The sequence below is a fragment of the Eublepharis macularius genome, chromosome 2 (assembly GCF_028583425.1).
Source record: "Eublepharis macularius isolate TG4126 chromosome 2, MPM_Emac_v1.0, whole genome shotgun sequence".
NCBI lineage: Eukaryota > Metazoa > Chordata > Lepidosauria > Squamata > Eublepharidae > Eublepharis > Eublepharis macularius.
The window spans coordinates 104,346,219-104,365,115 of record NC_072791.1 but is presented as its reverse complement, the minus strand read 5'-3'; the positions used below and the strand labels follow the sequence as shown (position 1 = coordinate 104,365,115).

At 41.1% G+C, this 18,897-nt stretch overlaps 1 protein-coding gene across 1 annotated transcript in view; it reads right to left on the bottom strand.

Moving 5' to 3' along the window:
- LUZP2 (leucine zipper protein 2) overlaps positions 1-18,897 on the bottom strand; it is a 783,097-nt gene that overhangs the window by 127,337 nt on the left and 636,863 nt on the right. Inside the window, exons 8-9 of the mRNA XM_054971879.1 lie at positions 12,288-12,362; positions 6,713-6,877 (exon numbers count right to left, since the gene is read on the bottom strand). Coding sequence (XP_054827854.1) covers positions 6,713-6,877; positions 12,288-12,362 — 240 coding nt within the window. The remainder of the gene's footprint in view (positions 1-6,712; positions 6,878-12,287; positions 12,363-18,897) is intronic.

The window sequence follows — 18,897 nt, the reverse complement described above, 5'->3', positions numbered from 1 at the left end:
AGGGATGCCTGGAAAGAAGGTTATGAAGCTTTGGTCTCTGCTTAAAAAAATTAAGTTATTTGGGAGAACTGGTATAGTAAATGAGGACACAAGTGCATTAGTGCAAGTTCAGCAGAAAAAATGAAGCAAAACAAATAGGGAAAAAGGGATAAAACAACAGCAGGGATGAGAGACATCACAAGCCTTTTGTTGACACCAGTTGCAGAAGGTTGGCATCTTTTAATTAAAACAGAAATGGGAATAGCAGTAAGGGTTGTTCCACCTCCTTCTGAAATTTGTCCTGTAGCAGCTCCTGAAAAAATATATTGTGCAATATCCCTCGGGAAGCAGCTTGAAAGACTGATAGAGGAAGGGTTATCAATCCCCCTCTGGGGGTGGGGGAATCCCCCATTCTCACATTCACCCCTGCCCCCACTAACCTGGCAAATGGGGGAAAATAGCCTCCCGGGAGGTGCTCCTGGGCTGAGTAGTGTGCTCCTGCATGCCATAGCAGTCCAATCCAGGCCCAAATCAGGCCAAATCAGGCCTGATTCAGGGCCAAATCGGCCCAGATCAGTCCCAATCGGTCCCTGAAGAAGTGAGCTGTGGCTCACAAAAGCTCATATCCTACCACTAATTTTGTTAGTCTTATAGGTGCTACTGGACTATTGGAAATACCAGTTAGTGAAGAATACCTCAGCATTCTTATTATTAGGAACTAGGTGGTGCATGTATATAGCACCTATTCTGTATACACTCCATTGGTCACCCATTAGTTACTGGGTTCAATTCAGGGTACTGGACATCTTACAATATAATTGAGTAAGCATGTTTCAGATGACTCACTTTATAACCTGGTTCTCCACCAGAGGGCACTGCTGCAGAGGAAAGCCCAGGTAACTTACCATATCACTCCAGAAAACATGCTATGGTGGGAAGCCCAGGCAAGGAACAGGAGCGGAGCAGGTGGCAATGCCCTCCCCATGCCTAAACCCAGCTGGTATTAGGTGCGGAACAGGTGGAAATACCCACCCCCACCTTAACCCAGATAATATTAGGAGTGGAGAAGGGGGCAATGCCTGCCCCTCCTTCAGCCAGCTGGTATTAGGAGTGGAACAGGTGGTAATATCCACCACCACCTTAACCCAGCTGATATTAGTACTATAGCAGGTGGCAATGCCCACCCCCTTCAGGCAGCTGGTATTAGGAGTGGCAAAAAAAGACAAAGTCCACATAATACAGATTAACACCCAGATTATAGCCGTAATTGCCTCTTTACTATTTTTATTTGGGTATTAGGAGTGGAGAAGGTGACAATGCCCACCCCTGCCTTAATCCAGCTGGTATTAGGAGCGGAGCAGGTGGCAATGCCTGCCGCCCGCCTTAAACCAGATGATATTAGAAGTGGAGAAGGTAGCAATGCCCATCCCATGCATTAACCCAGCAGATATTAGGAGCAGAGCAACTGGAAATAACCACCCCCCTTCAGCCAGCTGGGATCAGGAGCAGAGCAGGTGGCAATGCCCACTCTCTGCCTTAACCCAGCTGTTATTAGGAGTGGAGCAGGTGGCAGTGCTGCCCCCCCACCTTAATCCATCTGATATTAGGAACAGAGAAGGTGGCAATGCCCCTCCCTTCATGCAGTTGGGATCAGGAGCAGAGCAGGTAAATATGCCCACTCTCCACCTTAACCCAGCTGGTATTAGGAGCAGAGCAGGTGGCAATGCCCAACTCCCACCTTACACCAGCTGGGATCAGGAGCAGTGCAGGGGGCAATGCCCACTCCCTTCACCCAGCTGGGATCAGGAGCAGAGCAGATGGCTATGCCCTCTCTCTTCCTTAACCCAGCTAGTATTAAGAGCAGAGCAGGTGGCAATGCCTGCCCCTTCACCCAGCTGGGATCAGGAGCAGAGGAGGTGGCAATGCCCCCCTTTACCCAGCTGGGATCAGGAGTGGAGCAGGTGGCAATGTCCACTCTCTGCCTTAACCCAGCTGGTATTAGGAACAGAGCAGGTGGCAATGCCCACCCCCCTTCACCCAGGTGGAATCAGGAGCAGAGTAGATGGCAATGCCTGCCCCCTTCACCTGGCTGGGATCAGGAGTGGAGCAGGTGCCAATGCCTGCCCAGTGCCTTCACCTGGGTGGGTACAGGCACAGAGCACGAGGCAATTCCTTTCTTCCATTCACTCAGCCAGGACAACAACAACATTCGATTTATATATCACCCATCAGGATGACTTCACATGCACTCAGAGTGGTTTACAAAGTATGTTACTATTATCCCCACAACAAAACACCCTGTGAGGGACTTCCGGTCTGGAATAATGGTGACCTGACGTCATTCAGGGAGCTGAGCGATCAAGAGCTTCTGTTTGGGCAGGTCAGGTACACTGGATACCTGCTGCCACTTCTCTTCAGGCAGAAGAGGAGCTGGGACGCTACAAGACCCTGAGAGTGTGTTATCTCAGTGCTGGGGGGAGTCCTGAATAAAGGATTTCTCCCAACACCTTGAGGTCCCCTCTGAGATGGGCGAGCTATGATCTCTGCAGAGATCTTTTTGAGCCAAAATTTGGCATTAGGATGCCAGAATCCAGGTTTCAGTATCTGATTTTGATCAACTTTGAATGCAAGAAGCAGCATGAAGAACCCAAAGGGAACAAAGAAAGATAAAGATGGCTGTCTATTTTTAGGACTAAAAATAGAAGGAAAAAGACATTAAAAAGTGAAATTAATTTAACAAGCTGGTTGCAGAAGAGCGGAAGAAGGAAATTAAGAGAAATTTAAGAGAATTTGGTGAAAATTTGAGGCATTAAAGGAGGAAAAACAAGATTGTTTATGCATACCTGCAGTTTCTGTGTTGATAAAGATGGCGAGGAAGGGGAGGGAGTGTGGAAGAAAAAGCGGAGCAAGCATCGTGATATCAAGAAAGATATAGAGGACTGTGAACAATGGCCTAGAGAGGAGTCAGCATTGGATGTTGTTAAGGAAGTGGGAAGACCTTGGAACAGGAAGTGGTGAAACATCACAAGACTGTGGAGGTGAGAGGAGAACAGGAAGCGCTTAGCCACCACATTGGGAAAGGAAGTAGAGAAGAAGGAAGTTTACCATAGAGAAATTGTGCCCGACATCTTGGTAAGGTCAAATTTAAAAAACTTAAAAATAAGAAACAATAAAAAGAAAATAAGAAGACTAGACAAACGATTGAGCTGAGGAGATATAGATTGGCTGAATAAAGGAAGATATAACGGCCAATTTTAAAGATGGAGTTTAGGAATAGAGCCGCGACTTGGAGCAGTGCCAAAGTCAGTCCAAGGATGACAACAAAAAAAGCAGAGAAGGAGAAACATGAGTGGCAGAACACGATGGATGCGTTAGAGAACAAAATGCAGGAAGGGAATAAAGAAATATGCCAAAAGATGGAAGAAAGCTTTGAAAAATCGATTGAAAAACTGATAAAAAATATGAAGGAGCTAATAAAGGAAGAGGTGCAAGAGTTATATCAACATGTGTAAATTTAAAAGAGAATGGTTATAAGATGATGTATAGATGGTACCTAACACCAAAAAAATTAGCAAATATGAGTAATGCTATGTCAAATAAGTGCTGGAAATGTAAACAACATGAAGGCTCTTTTTATCGTATGTGGTGGACTTGTGACAAGGCTAAACAATTCTGGTCTAAGATATATGTGGAAATGTTGATAATTATAAAAGGTAACTTGCCGAAAAACCCTGAGCTGTTTTTGTTAGGACTTAGTATGGAAAAAATTAATGTAATGGACAGGACATTATTATGTTATATGATGGTGGCAGCAAGACTATTATATGCGCAGCATTGGAAGCAAGCGGAGATTCCAGAGATTGAAGATTGGATACAAAAACTGTTGTACATGGTGAAGGTGGACAAGTTGACTAGAAAATTGAAAGACCAAAATTCAAATGAATTTTTAAAAGACTGGAAGAAATTTAAAGAATATCTGGAAAATAAGTGGGATGTGAAGGGACAGTTATAGTCTATGGATAATTACTGATGTCTATATGATAGTGGAATTAAAGTCTAGGTAGGAACTTTACCTTTGAGAAACAGGAATATTAGACATACTAGAATAGATAAAATATGAAGAGAATTAAAAAGGTTTTAGTGCTGTTGGGGGTCAAGAGAGAGGGGGGAAGGGGGGAATATATGTTTTAATTAATGAATATACGGTATAAAAGTTGTAGAGTGTTATAGGGAATTGATGTATGTATTAGATATATGTGTGTATTAACCTACCCAATAAATTTTTTCTTTAAAAAAAAAACACCCTGTGAGGTGGGTGGGGCTGAGAGAGCTCCAGAGAGCCGTGACTAGCCTAGGGTCACCCAGCTGGGTTCAAGTGGAGGAGTAAGGAATCAAACCCGGTTCTCCAGATTAGAGTCTTGCACTCTTAACTATTACACCAAACTGGTTCTCCAGTTAAGTAGTGCTCCACAAGAAGTGGAGCAGGTGGAAATGCCCACCTCCTTCAACCTTCTGGAATAAGGCACTGAGCAGGCAGCAATGGCCACCACATCTTTACCCTGTCGGAATCAGGAGCCATGCAGGCAGCAACTTCTACCCCTCCCCCCTCCAACCTGTTGGTATCAGGAGCACAGAAGGTGGCAATGCCCGCACCCCCTTCACCCACTTGGGATCAGAAGTGGAGCATGTAGCAAAGCCCACCGCCCGCCTTCACCTGTCGGGATCAAGCAAGGAGCAGAAGGTAGTGCTCGCTCCTCCCTTCACCCAGCAAGGAACAAGTGGCAATGCCCACCCCCCATCACCCAGCTGGGATCAGGCTTGGAGCAGGCAGCAATGCCTGCCCCCCCCTCACCTAGCCATAATCAGGCACAGAGCAGAAGGCAATGCCCATTTTCCCTTCACCTGGCTGGGATCAAGAGTGGAGCAAGTGGCAATGCCTGCCTCCCTTTACCCGGCCTGTATCAGATGTGCAGCAGGTAGCAAAGCCCGCCACCCCTTCATGTTGCTGAGATCAGTTGTGGAGCAGATGGCAATGCCCACCCCACTCCTTCACCAGCCTGGATCAGTGACCTAGGAGGAGGGAATGCCTGCCTGCCTGCTCTCCCCTTTCTAGAGCCCATTGTATTTTTTCCCACAATGGGCTTTGTTTCCAGTCACATATAAAGCCCTTCAAGATGTTGGACCCTCATATTTGCAGCACCATCCCTCCTCCTATGCCCTGCCATGACTACTTCACTCATCTGAACTAGGTCTTCTACTGGTGCTACCCTGCAAACAGACAACAACTGTCCATACACGAGCATTCTCTGTAGTAGTCCTCATCCTATGAAATGGCCCAACTTAGGCTCCCCCTCCAAAGAAAACCCCTACGTAAAACAGAACTGTTCAGGAGGGCAATTTTAAAAAATAATAGGATTGCAATTATAACATAGTCATTCAGGAAGGCACTTCAACATACAGAACAGGATTGTGGACTATACTATTAATATGTATTATCTATTGCTTGCTGTATGTTTCTGTTTTGCTCTCACTGCATTATATTTCTGCTTACATAATACCTTTTCTTGCATTGTTCAACATGTCATGTTTAATATTTATGCCTTGTTTCAGAGTTCTACAATACTAATCCTATTACATTGTTTATTAGATGTATCCTCATTCTATTGACTGTATTGACTTACTGTATTCCTTGAGTCTTAGTGAGAAAAGTAGACTATCAATGCATAACCTAATATATTTTATCCAGCTCTTCCTCTAAAGAGCTCAGTAGGGTATCCCATGTGAAATAAGTTACTCTGAGAGTAGTGACTGGCCCAAGGTCACCCAAGAAGCTTAATGGCAGAGTCTGAACTTGAACTTGTGCCTCCCAAATTTTAGTTCAAAACTCTAGCCATTAAACAGCACTAGTTATAAGGGATGTGTGATTAAAATTGTTTGGAATTCCCTGTTTGTGAATACAAGATTCATTACATGAGAGCATACAAGTCAATGTTCACCTAGATAAAATAACCACAACTTGTTTGTATGCATTCATCCTAAAAGAGCCATTTCATAGCATCGCTGCAATACAATGGGAAGTGGACAGAAGATTATTGTCAATGACCCAGTGCACGTAAATGCTTCTGTACTGGCCTTAGGTTTAGAATGAAATCCAGCTGATCTTGCAACACCATAATTTCTAGCATTGTATCAAAAGGTTTCTGCATATTTCTATGTATTGTAGTATGTTAAAATGATTGCCAGTTTTTTCTGCATAATAAGATTTGCACATCGTGAACACAAATCAGGAAATGTCTGTTGTGACTAAATTTCAGAGGACAAATAGAATAGGAATTAGTCATGGCTAACTTAAATTCCATTAATTTCAATTTGAATTCATGAGAACTAACATTTGTTGGATTATGCATTCTATCAGTAAGCCTATATACTCTCCCATTAAATGGCATGCCCTACAGCATAAATTATATGTTTACCAGTAAACCCTATTGATTTTGCATGTAATATATAGATAAAGTCTATAGAACAGCAAATTCCCCCAAAATTTTCAATAGCAAGAAAAGTAAACTCTATTTCTAACTTTTAAGAAGCGGCTTCAATGACAGGAGAGACAGGTTTAGCATTACCTTTGAAATTCATCCTAATCTCTCAATGAATTTAAAATCCTTCTTAGTTCCAGTTTGATGGACTTGGAGGACAAACTCTCACTTTTATTTTAAAAGAAGTGAAAAGATACCTTGGTGTTTGCCACTTGAAATGGAACTTTTGAACCATTTGTAACTGGAGATGTCTGTCTCTCTTTTGGTCTTGAAGGGATTATATTTGTAGTGGGAGGTTGATTGTGCAAGACTGAAGACAGGCAGAGTTGTACGGTCTCCTTCAGAGCTTTCAACTGTGACTCCTGAGGGGGAAATGCCATTTGATTTTAAAGACAGATTACAGAGTATTTTAATCTCCAATTTTCACTTTCACGTTCTTTCCAGTTTTCAACAAATGACAACTGAAAATAACATACATTAGTGAACAGGTGCACAGGTGAAAATAGTACCTATTTACCTCAGACTACATTTTCCCCACATATGCTATAAAAGTTTGTCTTAAATTTACACATATGCTACAGTTATCTATGGGAGGGACTTCTGTGTATAACCTTTATTAAGGGTATCTTCTTACATTCTAGGTCATCTTCCTTTGGGCTAAATATGGGTAAAAGGATACAAGATCAGTAGCTCAAAGCATCATCCTAGTTCTTGTAAGGGAAAAACACCATTACCTAGAGCTACCACATGTACTGAAAAACAGGCTGCTATGTTACAGAATTAGTAATGTCATGGCTGAAGTAGGTGGAACCTAGAGAACCCCCTAGAATTACAAATGATCTCCAGACTACAGAGATCAATTCCCACAGAGAAAATAGCTTTTTTTGGTGGATGGCCTCTATGGCATTATACCCCATTGAGGTTCCCCCTCCCCAAACCTTGCCCTCTCCAGACTCCACCTCCAAATCTCTAGGAATTTCCCAATCCAGATTTGGGCAATCCTAGGTTGAACGTACATGATCATATTAAAGCCAACAGATTCCTTTTCTCGTATGAGTTATCTTTTATTTGTATAATTAGGTCTTGGGTATGTTTAAATAATATGCTATCTGCAGTTCATATCATATATATATTTATATATATATTGCATTTAAAATATTACAGGAGTTATTCTACAGCATAGTCCTGCATATATAAACCCTCTGCTTGAGCCCACAATTGTGTCACTCCCTTTCCTTCAAATACAGCATGTATCACCATTGGCAGAGGTGGGTTGTTGGGGGACAAGCAGGTGAAGTTTGCAAACCTGCTTTTTCTTCCTCACAGAGACATTTGCTGCATGTTACTGACCCACCCATACTCCTTTTGAACAACATTCACCATTTGGATCTGAGCAAGAAGATTCTGAACTATTTCAATATGGCTTGGAAAGAGGTGTTTGTTTGTTTTTTTGCCTACTTCATATTTTTTCATGGAGATGCAGTAACATTAAGTTGGCTTGATCTAGAAGACTCATAGGGGTTTCAGGAATAATACTTCTTGTTAGGAAAAGTAGAAATAATTTTTGAGCACCTTGAAGCATCTAAGAATGAAGGAGCAATCCCAAGACAGCTCATCATTTGCCTGAGCAGCTTGGTAAGTTAAGAAGGGGACTCCTTTATTGCTGACCAACAGCATCCAAGCCTTTATCTGCTTTTAGAGCATATTGGAGGAGGCAGATGAGGTTTATGTTTTCTCTCAAAGGTTTGACATGCAGGCTAGAATGAACAAAGTTGGTTGTAACACTGGCCAGGTTTGAAATTAAGGTGGAGTTGCCAAAAATGCTGGTAACCAGTGGACTGCCTTTTAGCGGCAATCCACAAGTTAAAGTTAGAGTGATATTTGATGAGGCAGATCAGTGATTAATAAATCCTAGTTTACAACATACACTGGTGTCTTTTGTTTCTATTTGGGGAGTATATGGATACATACAGATGTTCTTCCTTGGTTCTTGTGGAAATAACATTTAATGGAATCTACATTAATTTATGTATTGCCGAAGGCTTTCACGGCTGGAGAACGATGGTTGTTGTGGGTTTTCCGGGCTGTATTGCCGTGGTCTTGGCATTGTAGTTCCTGACGTTTCGCCAGCAGCTGTGGCTGGCATCTTCAGAGGTGTAGCACCAAAAGACAGAGATCTCAGGTGACACTGAGAGATCTCTGTCTTTTGGTGCTACACCTCTGAAGATGCCAGCCACAGCTGCTGGCGAAACGTCAGGAACTACAATGCCAAGACCACGGCAATACAGCCCGGAAAACCCACAACAACCATACATTAATTTACATTATTTAGATTACTTATTAACTGAGCTCTCCAAAAGAATACTCAAATCCACTTACCATTGGATTAAAATTTTTAAAAAGTAAAAACCTATTAAAATCAGTTTAAAGTCCAGTAGCACCTTTAAGACTAACTAACTTTATTGAGGCATAAGCTTTCGAGAACTACAGCTCTCTTCATCAGATGCATCTGACAAAGAGAGCTATAGTTCTCGAAAGCTTATGCCTCAATAAAGTTTGTTAGTTTTAAAGGTGCTACTGGACTTTTTACTATTTTGCAACTACAGAATAACATGACTAACTTCTCTGGATCTATTAAAATCAGTAAGTAATATAAATAATTGTCAGTAAAAGTTGATACTGTAAAAGCATCCATTGAATTACACCTGCCAATGTTGGTGGTGGAGTCCAGTGTGATCCTGGGACGTCCACACCACTATGCCTGACAGAAATTTTACAGCTGAGTGAATTCCCTTTCAGAAAAATACAAATATATAAAAAATGCAGATTAAAAAAAAAATAAGGTTGATTCTGAGAGTTGACTATATAGCACATAATGTTTCGATCTGCTTCAAATTCTGTCCTTAATGTATGCACAATGTCACTGCTATTGTGCCTAAGGTTTCAGTACTATACAGTCATATGCAAAGGTTGGAGGAAGTATGCACATAGCAGAAGGTGGTGTGATTTTTTTTTTTTACTGCTGCCATTCTGTCAGCCAAGCCCATTGTTATGCCCATTGGTTCTGTCTTCTCAACTTTTCTAGGGCTGGAACTATATAGTTCAAAAATACAGGATTTTTGTTCAAAATGATCCATTCCGTCTCTACCTCTGTAAAGTGCAGTTTAACTCCTGCCAAGAAGGCATTATGCTGTTTCCCTACTCTTTTGCCACAGCACTGATTGCTACTGAAGAAACTGGGGAAATGGCCAGTGATATTTATTTATTAATTTATTTATTTTTCAGATATTTTTAGACTGCCTCTTCCTCTAAATGAGGCCTGAAAAAATTTACAACATTAAAATAAAACATACGGCAACAGAATGCAAGATAAACTGAACTAGAGCTTATAGATGGTGAAAATCATTGTTAGGCATAATTCGTAATATTTCCCCCATGTCAAAACTGCCTGACAATAGTAAGATTGTAAAATTCTTCTCATATGAGTCTTCCTTCTTAACTTGACTAATACTCCCTTGCATGATCAGTGCCAGAGCCCACAAAGCAGAACACAAAGTCACAGTGCTATATGTCTGTCTTTCTTCTCTACTGGCAACCAGACGGCTCTTCAACAACCTCTGAGGAATCAGTGCCTCACACAGACTTGCAGCCAGGCTTTCCTAGGAAGCAAAAGCTAGTAAGAAGCCAGTTTTTAATCTATATCTGCCAATTTTTTCCTTTAAGACTCCTGTGACTTTCTAGGTTGCATGACAGACATCTGTATAAATGATGCAGTAGCAAGTATGGGGATGCAGTGAAGTTTTACCTATTAGTATGACATCTATCAGTGAAGCATCATAACACAAGCAATCTAAAACACAAAGGTTGACAAGGTAATTCTGTGTTGCTTGCAAAACTTGATAGGTTGCTCCTGTCACCTCTGACTCCATTTAATAAACACTTTGATGAAATCCCATCTGTTTGATATTAAAGGCATAGTCTCTCAATTAAGACAAAAAGGCAGGAATTACCATCAGCACTTTTGATAGAAAATAGACTGCCTGAATTCTCCAGGACAGCATTAAGCAAGCCTCCTTTGTTTGACCCTCCAGAGTTTCTCACACCCATGGCCAAAAGCAATAACCCACATTTCTAGGATAATAATAACCAAAGTTCTTGGGACATCCCTCACAATGCCATCTTCCTTGGTGACTCAGTCATAAACCCATGCAAAGCTTATCAAGCCATCTCCTGGCCTATGTTGATCAGGTTTGGCACTTAGCTAATTCAATCATCCAATCCAGATAATCCCATCTTTCCCTGTTGCTTGTTAAATATCATCCAACTCTTCATCCCTACCTTTATATAAATCCATGTCATTATCACTTATCTGAATTCTGCATTAAATTTGGTCATTCAGGACATCTCATAGGAGACTAAGTAATCTAGCTGCACAAGAAGGGGACTTCAAGACCTCCAATCTTGTAGCTGTTTCCCCTCCAGAAATTTCTCTCTTTTCCATCTTTCTCTTCTTAAGAGAAGCCAAACAGGGACCAGTGTATACAACAGACTAACATTGCAATCCTAAGAAGAGTTACTCCAATCTAAGCCCACTGAAATCAATGGGCTTAGACTGGAGTAACTCTGCTTAAGATTGCACTGTAGAAGATCCCCTTTTGCCCTGGAACTCCTATTCTAGTTAGATGTGGCAACTCTGACAGTCCAAATAAGCTTTCAGTTGTGGTTTCTCTGTTGCTTATATATGTTCCTTGCAAGAAAGAGTATACCACACACATGGAAATCAGATTTGTTTTTGTGCAGCAGTGTTGTTTCCATGGCAGGACCTCATCTCCTGGAGAATGATGGACCATGGGTATTGTGGCAGGAATGACAGACCATTGTTCTTTTGTTTGACCCTATCTGGTTTTTATTGTGGGTGAAGGAGGAAGCATTGTTGTTTGCAAACTCTTTGTATTTTTCTTCCAAAGATATTGATCCCCCAACTGTGGCAATCTCTTGAATACATGACTAAAAGTATTAATTTCTGTCTTCTTATTTAATATATTTCCTTCCCCACTTGGGAGATGTCTACAATCTTCTCCCAACTCTCTATTTGTGTGTTATGTGTGTGTTGCATTGGAGAAGTTACCAGATCATCCAGCTATACCTAGGTGGCTTCTTTGCATAGATACTGTGAGAGAGTCGTTGTCAAATAATTGCATAATAGCTGGATGATGGGGGAGTCCCAAATACTGTTGAAAGAGTTCTTTGTTATGCTGTGTTGTCTTCTCAATTGTAGTAGTGAATGATACCTCTGCTGCCTGTTTATTATAGGATGGTGACTGTATTACATTGGTGTTAACCACTGGATTGGGCTGCCCATATTCTATTTTAAAATATATTCAAAGATCAAGTGAAGTTTCATATAGGACACACTTGAGGGTTTGGGGGGGTAATTATTCTATGTACTACATTTACTACTATACTGTACTGTAATTCCCAGCCATCTTCTGAGGTTTTTGTGGCTGTAAAAGGACTAATGATGCTCTTGCCCCTTGCTGAGCACTGTGAGAGAAAAAAGAGGGATGACTCTTCTTCATCGTCTTCAAAGAACACATGCCAAATGATTATACCATTGCACTGACAGAATGGTCCTCAGCTCCAGTAGGCATACTCATTATGTCTAAAACCAAGTATATGTCCAGATTTTTATAAGAATAAGATCTTCTGCTGTCATATTAGACTGCAATAGCTATTAATAGAGCTCAGAAATGTGCACACAAGGGTTCTTACTTTGTCAAGAGATGCCTTTTCCAATTCTTCTTTTGCAATTGCTAGTTTTTGTTCCAAATCTGTAAGCTGCTGTGCCTGTGGGAAATTTGAAAACAAATTAGCTTGTGAAAATTATAATCCCAATTTTGCCCACTAAATTTGTATAATGATGTGCGTGTTGGGGGGAGGTTTTGCTTCCGAAGAAAAATTATATAAAAATAGCTTATTGTATAACAAATTATCCAGGGAAGATTGTGATTCATGACAACAAGTGGAAGTGGATTTTGTGGGATGGAGATTTTACAAAAATACCAAAATTTAGATTTTCCCAAATGAAAAATTTGCCACTGATAAGATTCTAGATTTCAAGCAAAGACTTAGAAACCCCATCAAAATATTTTAAGATGTCTTAGAACCTTAGAGCTTTGGTAAATGTTTCTAAAAGCTCACATCAAAACTACACATATAACAAAAAACTTCCGTGATTTATCAAAAGCATTTTATAAGAAAAATTGAGTTCAGGAGTGGTTAATTTAGAATGGTATGAAGTGGGCTACAGATTTATCCCTCACCTACGCACCCATTCCTACATCAAATTCCCATCATACTGCTTTTCTTTACAAATAATTTCACACATCATCTCCATCTACATGTTTACAACCCCACACCTGGAATGGAGTGGGGAGGGGAGAAGCAGCTTGGGAACAAGTGTGATCTTAGTGATTCTGAGGCCCTCATCAAAAGAACAGGATGGGGCTCCTGACTTACTGTCATTGCTTTCCTCATGGGACCTCTGTGGACACAAGCAAAGAACATTTGATCTTCCATGCAAGGCAGGTGTGAGCTGTTGTGGTAAGTGGGCAGCCTGAGCCCTGAATGGGTCACTCACTGCTAGTGTGGTGAGCAGGCAGAGCACTTACTTGGGCTGTGAGGTACTCACTACCACATATGAACAAATGAGCAGACTGGTGAGGTGCTCATTGCCAGCAGAGTGGGTAAACAGAGGGGAGAGATATTTGCCACTAGCACAATGAACTGGGTATACAAAACTTGTGGTAGCCTTTTTAACTTTTCTTCCTCCTCCCTCCACTTGGGCTGGGGGCCACGGGTGGACCAGGGGAAAGATGTTTTCAGAGCCATTTTTGTCTCTGATTCCACCCTTGATTGGATGCAGGCCCAGGTGTTGCTTTGAAGTTGCTGCCACCTGTTGCAGGTGCAGAGAGGTATTTAGCAGCCCTCTGTGCCTTTCTCTGCATGGGACCTTGGGAAGCTGACCCGGTTGTCCCATGACTATGACCAGCCCTTCTTGGGGGGAAAGATATTTATTGATTTGTTTACATTATTTATATTTTACCTTTCTTTCTGAGACTTAAGGTGGATTACACAGAGTAAGATTACTAAGATCAATATCTGGGACATTCAATAAGCAATGCAATAGGGTAAGGACAACACAAATTAAAAAGCAAGCAGAAACTCTATATAGAACTGGAAAAAATGCAGAAACAAAACATAACCAAATTGACATGACGGGCTGCATAGTGTGGGAAGGGGAAATCACTAGATATAGGCACAAACCGAGGGGGGGAAATGAACCATGTGGTTCGTGGTTCATCACATTTCATGAACCACAAACCATGAACTTTCATGAACCTGCCCTGGTTTGCGCACCAGTTCGTTTGGTTTGTGAAAATGTCACGTCCAGGTCAGCAAATCATCACTTCTGGGTCAGCAGAAGGTTACTTCCGGGCCAGCAGAAGGTCTGCAGGAAGTCCATCCTCTGTTGCCTAGAAACTGATTGATCGGCACCAGGCTGTCTGCAGTGATGAACCAAAAAATGAACTAAATGAACCATCCTAAAGTTCACGGTGGTTCATCAGAAATGGGCTCTGACGACCTGCCAGTTCATGAACAACGAACTGGCCTGGTTTGTCATGAACTTTGGTTCATGTTTCAGTTTGTGCCCATCTCTAGAAATCACTGTGTAGAGGAAAATTAAACATCTCTTCCTTGGCTTCCCTGATTCAAATTGCACCTTCCCAGAACTTTCAGACACTTGCAACACACACCTCTATATAACAAGAAGTTATATGTTGTTAAGTCCTATCTGGAAAGTATGATGCCTGATACTTTAAGGTGGTACGAAAAACTACTCCCTAATTTCTTCTTCATACTATTTTTAAAGCTGAGAGATAGCATGGTGTAAGTAAAATAGTAAAAAGAGAGCTGTGGTTCTCGAAAGCTTATGCTTCAATAAAGTTGGTTAGTTTTAAAGGTGCTACTGGACTTTTTACTATTTTGCAACTACAGACTAACATGGCTAACTCCACTGGATCTATGACCATGGTGTAAGTAGGCACCAATTCATTTTTTTCCAACTAGTCTGATCAGATCTGTCTTATAGGGCTCCCTCCTTTGGCTCCTGTTTTCATGACTTTGAGACTACATACTACAAGTTTTGCTTCTTTTTTTTTGCCTTCTGACAATGGGATAGCTACTATTTTGACTCGTTCTAGCATAGACTCTCTTGGAGACTCTCTTGGAGGATTCCTTCAAATAAGATTTGATCCTCACAGCCAAACTGACTACAACTGTAGTAGTGCAACCATCTGTGTTGAGGTCCATGAGTCTGTACAATGAAATATAAAAGAATAAGGAAGTAGAATGTGATATTTACTTCATTTTTAGCCTGCCTTTCTCACTAAAACTCAAGATAAATTGCAGAATACAAAACAATAAGACAACAGAGAACTAGCAGAGAATACAAAATGATCAGACAGTAGGATTAGGATTACAGAATTGGACAACAATAATTTAAAAAGAACAGGTTACCATGCCATTAATAGAGACTTTCCTGACATCGGAGGTAATAGAACAGTGCCACTTATTAGCACTGGGAATCACCATTTACTGGAAATTTTCATTTTACAACAGGCTGGCAATTATTGAAACAATGAAAAACACTCTTGGACAATTACTCCTGGCCAATGTCAACTATGGGCATGCAGCCCTTGTGCTGTAACAGCCTCATCTGAGAAAATCCTTAGAAATTGTTCAAGAACTCAGGGTCCTAAGATTAAAATAATTTTGTATAATGCAGCTACTAAAATTATGGCTACTATAATTATCCCATTTGTAAATTTAAATGGCTCTGAGGCTACTTCTGGTGTTTATAGAGGAGAAGAGGAAAAAGGACACTGGACCAGATGGTTATCTCTGCTATAAGAAATTTTAATGAGGCATTGAACATTTTTTTCTGCATATGAATTGCTCTTCATAAGTCATAAAGGACACAACATGTACAGCTCTTGGCTAAACATTTCCAAACACACAGTGGCAAGAGCTTACTGCTAATTTTTCCCAGAGATGCCACCATCCAGATGTCTGACTTTCATATTTTCCCTAACAGTGCTATAGGAAGGGGCATTTTCAGCCACTCTGTCATTAACATGCAGGATGGCATGAAATAAATGAATGGGATGCACTGAATTAAGAAATTATGTTAAATATATTAAATGCCTAACCTGAACTGATAAAAATCATGTCAGAGCAAAAATACACTTGGATTTAATTGTAATTCTAACACCAATAAGGAAAGAAAATAGCAAAGTTCAAAGAAAAGTTTGCTGCTTTCTAATATTCTAAGGCTTAATCTTCTTAAATTCCATTGAATTGTGAACAGGCATGAGACTGAGACGGGGGTCTGAGTGAAAGTGTGGATAGAATATTGAACTCAGGGCCAAGCTACAAGTGACGAATGACACTTGAACAGCAAGTGTATTTCTCCCTGTTCACTTGCCCTCCACTCAATCCACTTGCTGTTCAAGTGTCATTTGTCACTTGTAGCTTGGCCCTAAGATGTGAGAGAACCAGTTCAAGCTTCGTTCAGACAACCTTATTAAACATACAATTATGGATTTTTTATACCTGATTGAGCCAAGTCTTCCAAATTCTTAATAGGCACACTTTCAAGTCCCATCTGAGATTTTCTCTAGCTGCATTCCCAGTGTTATTTTTTAAAGATGCCAGAACTCATACGTAAGATGAGGAGATTCCCACTAATTCTGCCCGCCCACTAGGCTGTTTGTGAAGATCCACTCTTCCTTTCTCTGGCTGACTGCAGCAGGCCAGCACATGAGGATTAGGGCTTGGGAAAATGCTGAAAAAAGGTGCTGATAATGTTTTTTAAAATGCTTGAAAGGATTACAGCATGTTTCATGCAGGTGTGAAAATATACAATGGGCTCTAAGAGATCAAGATATTTAAGAACAAGATATTTAAAGATCATGGCCAACTTTTCTCTTGAAAACCTTAAGTGAACAAAATTCCAGAAAGTATGTTTCATGACAACATAATCCAAATCTATCCCATTTCAATTTAATCCCTCCACTGCATTTTGCAAAAAGAAAATATATTTTATTACTGTGGATTGAAAAGCAGAATCAGTTCAAAATCAGTTCAATAAATAAAAATACAATATGATCAACAGCTAGGACTTACACCTTTTCAATGAAATGCTATTTGTTGAAGAGACTGATTTATAATCAGAGATGCTGAAGCAGGAAAAAACATGATGGACATTTGAATTTAATGTGATCAAATTTTTCATTTACATAAAAATTGAGCCCTCAATGAATTGCTTTGATCTTGTAGCTCCAACTGCTTCACAAACAGGCTTCATTCCCGTCTCAGCCAAGGGGCATTGGCAAGACGCACATCCAGACATCCCCATCGCTTTTTGCAGTTCAAAGTCTGTGTTGAACAACAATTCCCTCCATGTTTGTGGATAACAGTAGTCCCAGCCCTCCACTTCCTCTTAAGCTGCTCTTTCACACCTTCCAGTGAATGATTTCTGGCTCTGGGCTGGAATAGATAGGGTATCTCCAGGGGTCTCCATGCCTTGGTGTCACTCTGCTGCCAGAAGGAGCAGGTGTCCCGTGGCACCTTGGAGGCTACAGCCCTGTCCACCTTTCCCCTCCCCCAACTTATCTGCAGGAAGTGGGGTGGGATTTGTAGTGTTGGTGTCTGATAAGCCAGGCTGCTGGTGTCTGATAAGCCAGGCAGAAGACTGCTGCATGCAGGGGCAAGGTTGATGCCAGGAGTGGGGTGATATGTGACATCCTGGGGTCTCTGGGGCTTTTCCTCTTTGAAACCAGACCCCGCTCCCTTCTGCTGTTTGCAGAGACAGCGATGGACTTGGGAGATTTGGCACAGGGGATGGGATGATGTTTTATGCTAAGATTGTTGAAAGGGGAGGGGGGCACCATCTTATATGCTGTTTTATGTATTTATGTTCTCTGGATTTTATATATATATAATGTTTATTGACGATTTTATTGTACCCTGCCCTGAGTTCGTTCATGGGGAGGGTGGATTAAAAATTAAACAAACAAGTGGCATTGGGAGCTGACTATGGGGAAAGGCATCCCAGCCCATGGACTGGCTATGCCTTTCCCTGCCACTCATGGTGTTGTCAACTGCAGCCACCCTGCAATTGGTGGATTCTGCCGATGTTGCCCAGGCAACTATGGAGCATTCTTTCCTGGCTGCACCTTTCTAGGTGCAGCTCTCTCATGAAAGTCCTTACGGAATGAAGAAGCAGCACTCCAGTTATGCCAGCGCATGGCTGCTGGCACTGAGATGGTCCTCAGGTTTGGGCTGACCATCTGACATATGTGTTTACTACTGCAGTACAAGTCTCATAAGTAAGCTAATTTTCATTCTGAATTCTATAGTGGATGATATACACTTTCTGAAAAGAGAATCTCATTAGAATTGACTATGTAACGCTTATTATTTTCTTATCTTCTCAGAAGTTGTACATACTGCTATAGATTAATTGATATGGCCACTTTTGTTTCATTTTTATTTTGTATATTAATATACTTTTTTTTAATTGCTGCCAGTGATTAGTCTACTGTTTCTTTCATGCCATTTTATACCATATTAATTACATTTCAGACCTTTTGTATGTACATGCCATTTTTACATCATTTATACATAATATATTTATAAATATATATTTTATAAATACTATTTATAAAAATGACAAAAATTCTGAAAATGAATTAAATGTTAATGAGAAAATTCAGCATGAGAAAAAAGGAAGTGAAGCAAAAATGAAGTTTCATAATTTAACTTAGCCAACTCCTAGTTGCAAAATATCTGGAGATTTTGGGGATGAACCCGGGGGATGGCAGGATTTGGGAGGGGAGAGACTTCAGTAGGGTATAATGCCATAGAGTCCACCTTTCAAAGCAGCCATTTTCTCCAGGAGAACTGATCTTCATAGTCCGGATGTGACATCACAGAGTGCATTTTTCTACAAGATGTCATAAATAAGCTGATATTCCCAGGGAATAGCTCTGTCTACAATACAGTCATGACTCATGAGGCCATAGGGAAGGAGGGCTTGCTTAGTGTCACCCCTAACTCTGTGGACTGCACATTCAGGGTCAGAGGACACCACCATCCTCAGACTAATAGAATCTGCAGAGTAGGTCAGTAGCAAGGAGTGGGTAGTTTCCAACCACTCCTCCCCACCATATATCCAGAAGGAAGAAGGCAGCTTCCTGGCTTGTGCACAAGAAAGAGACACGGTCATTCACTCACATCCCCCACCTCCTTTGTCAAC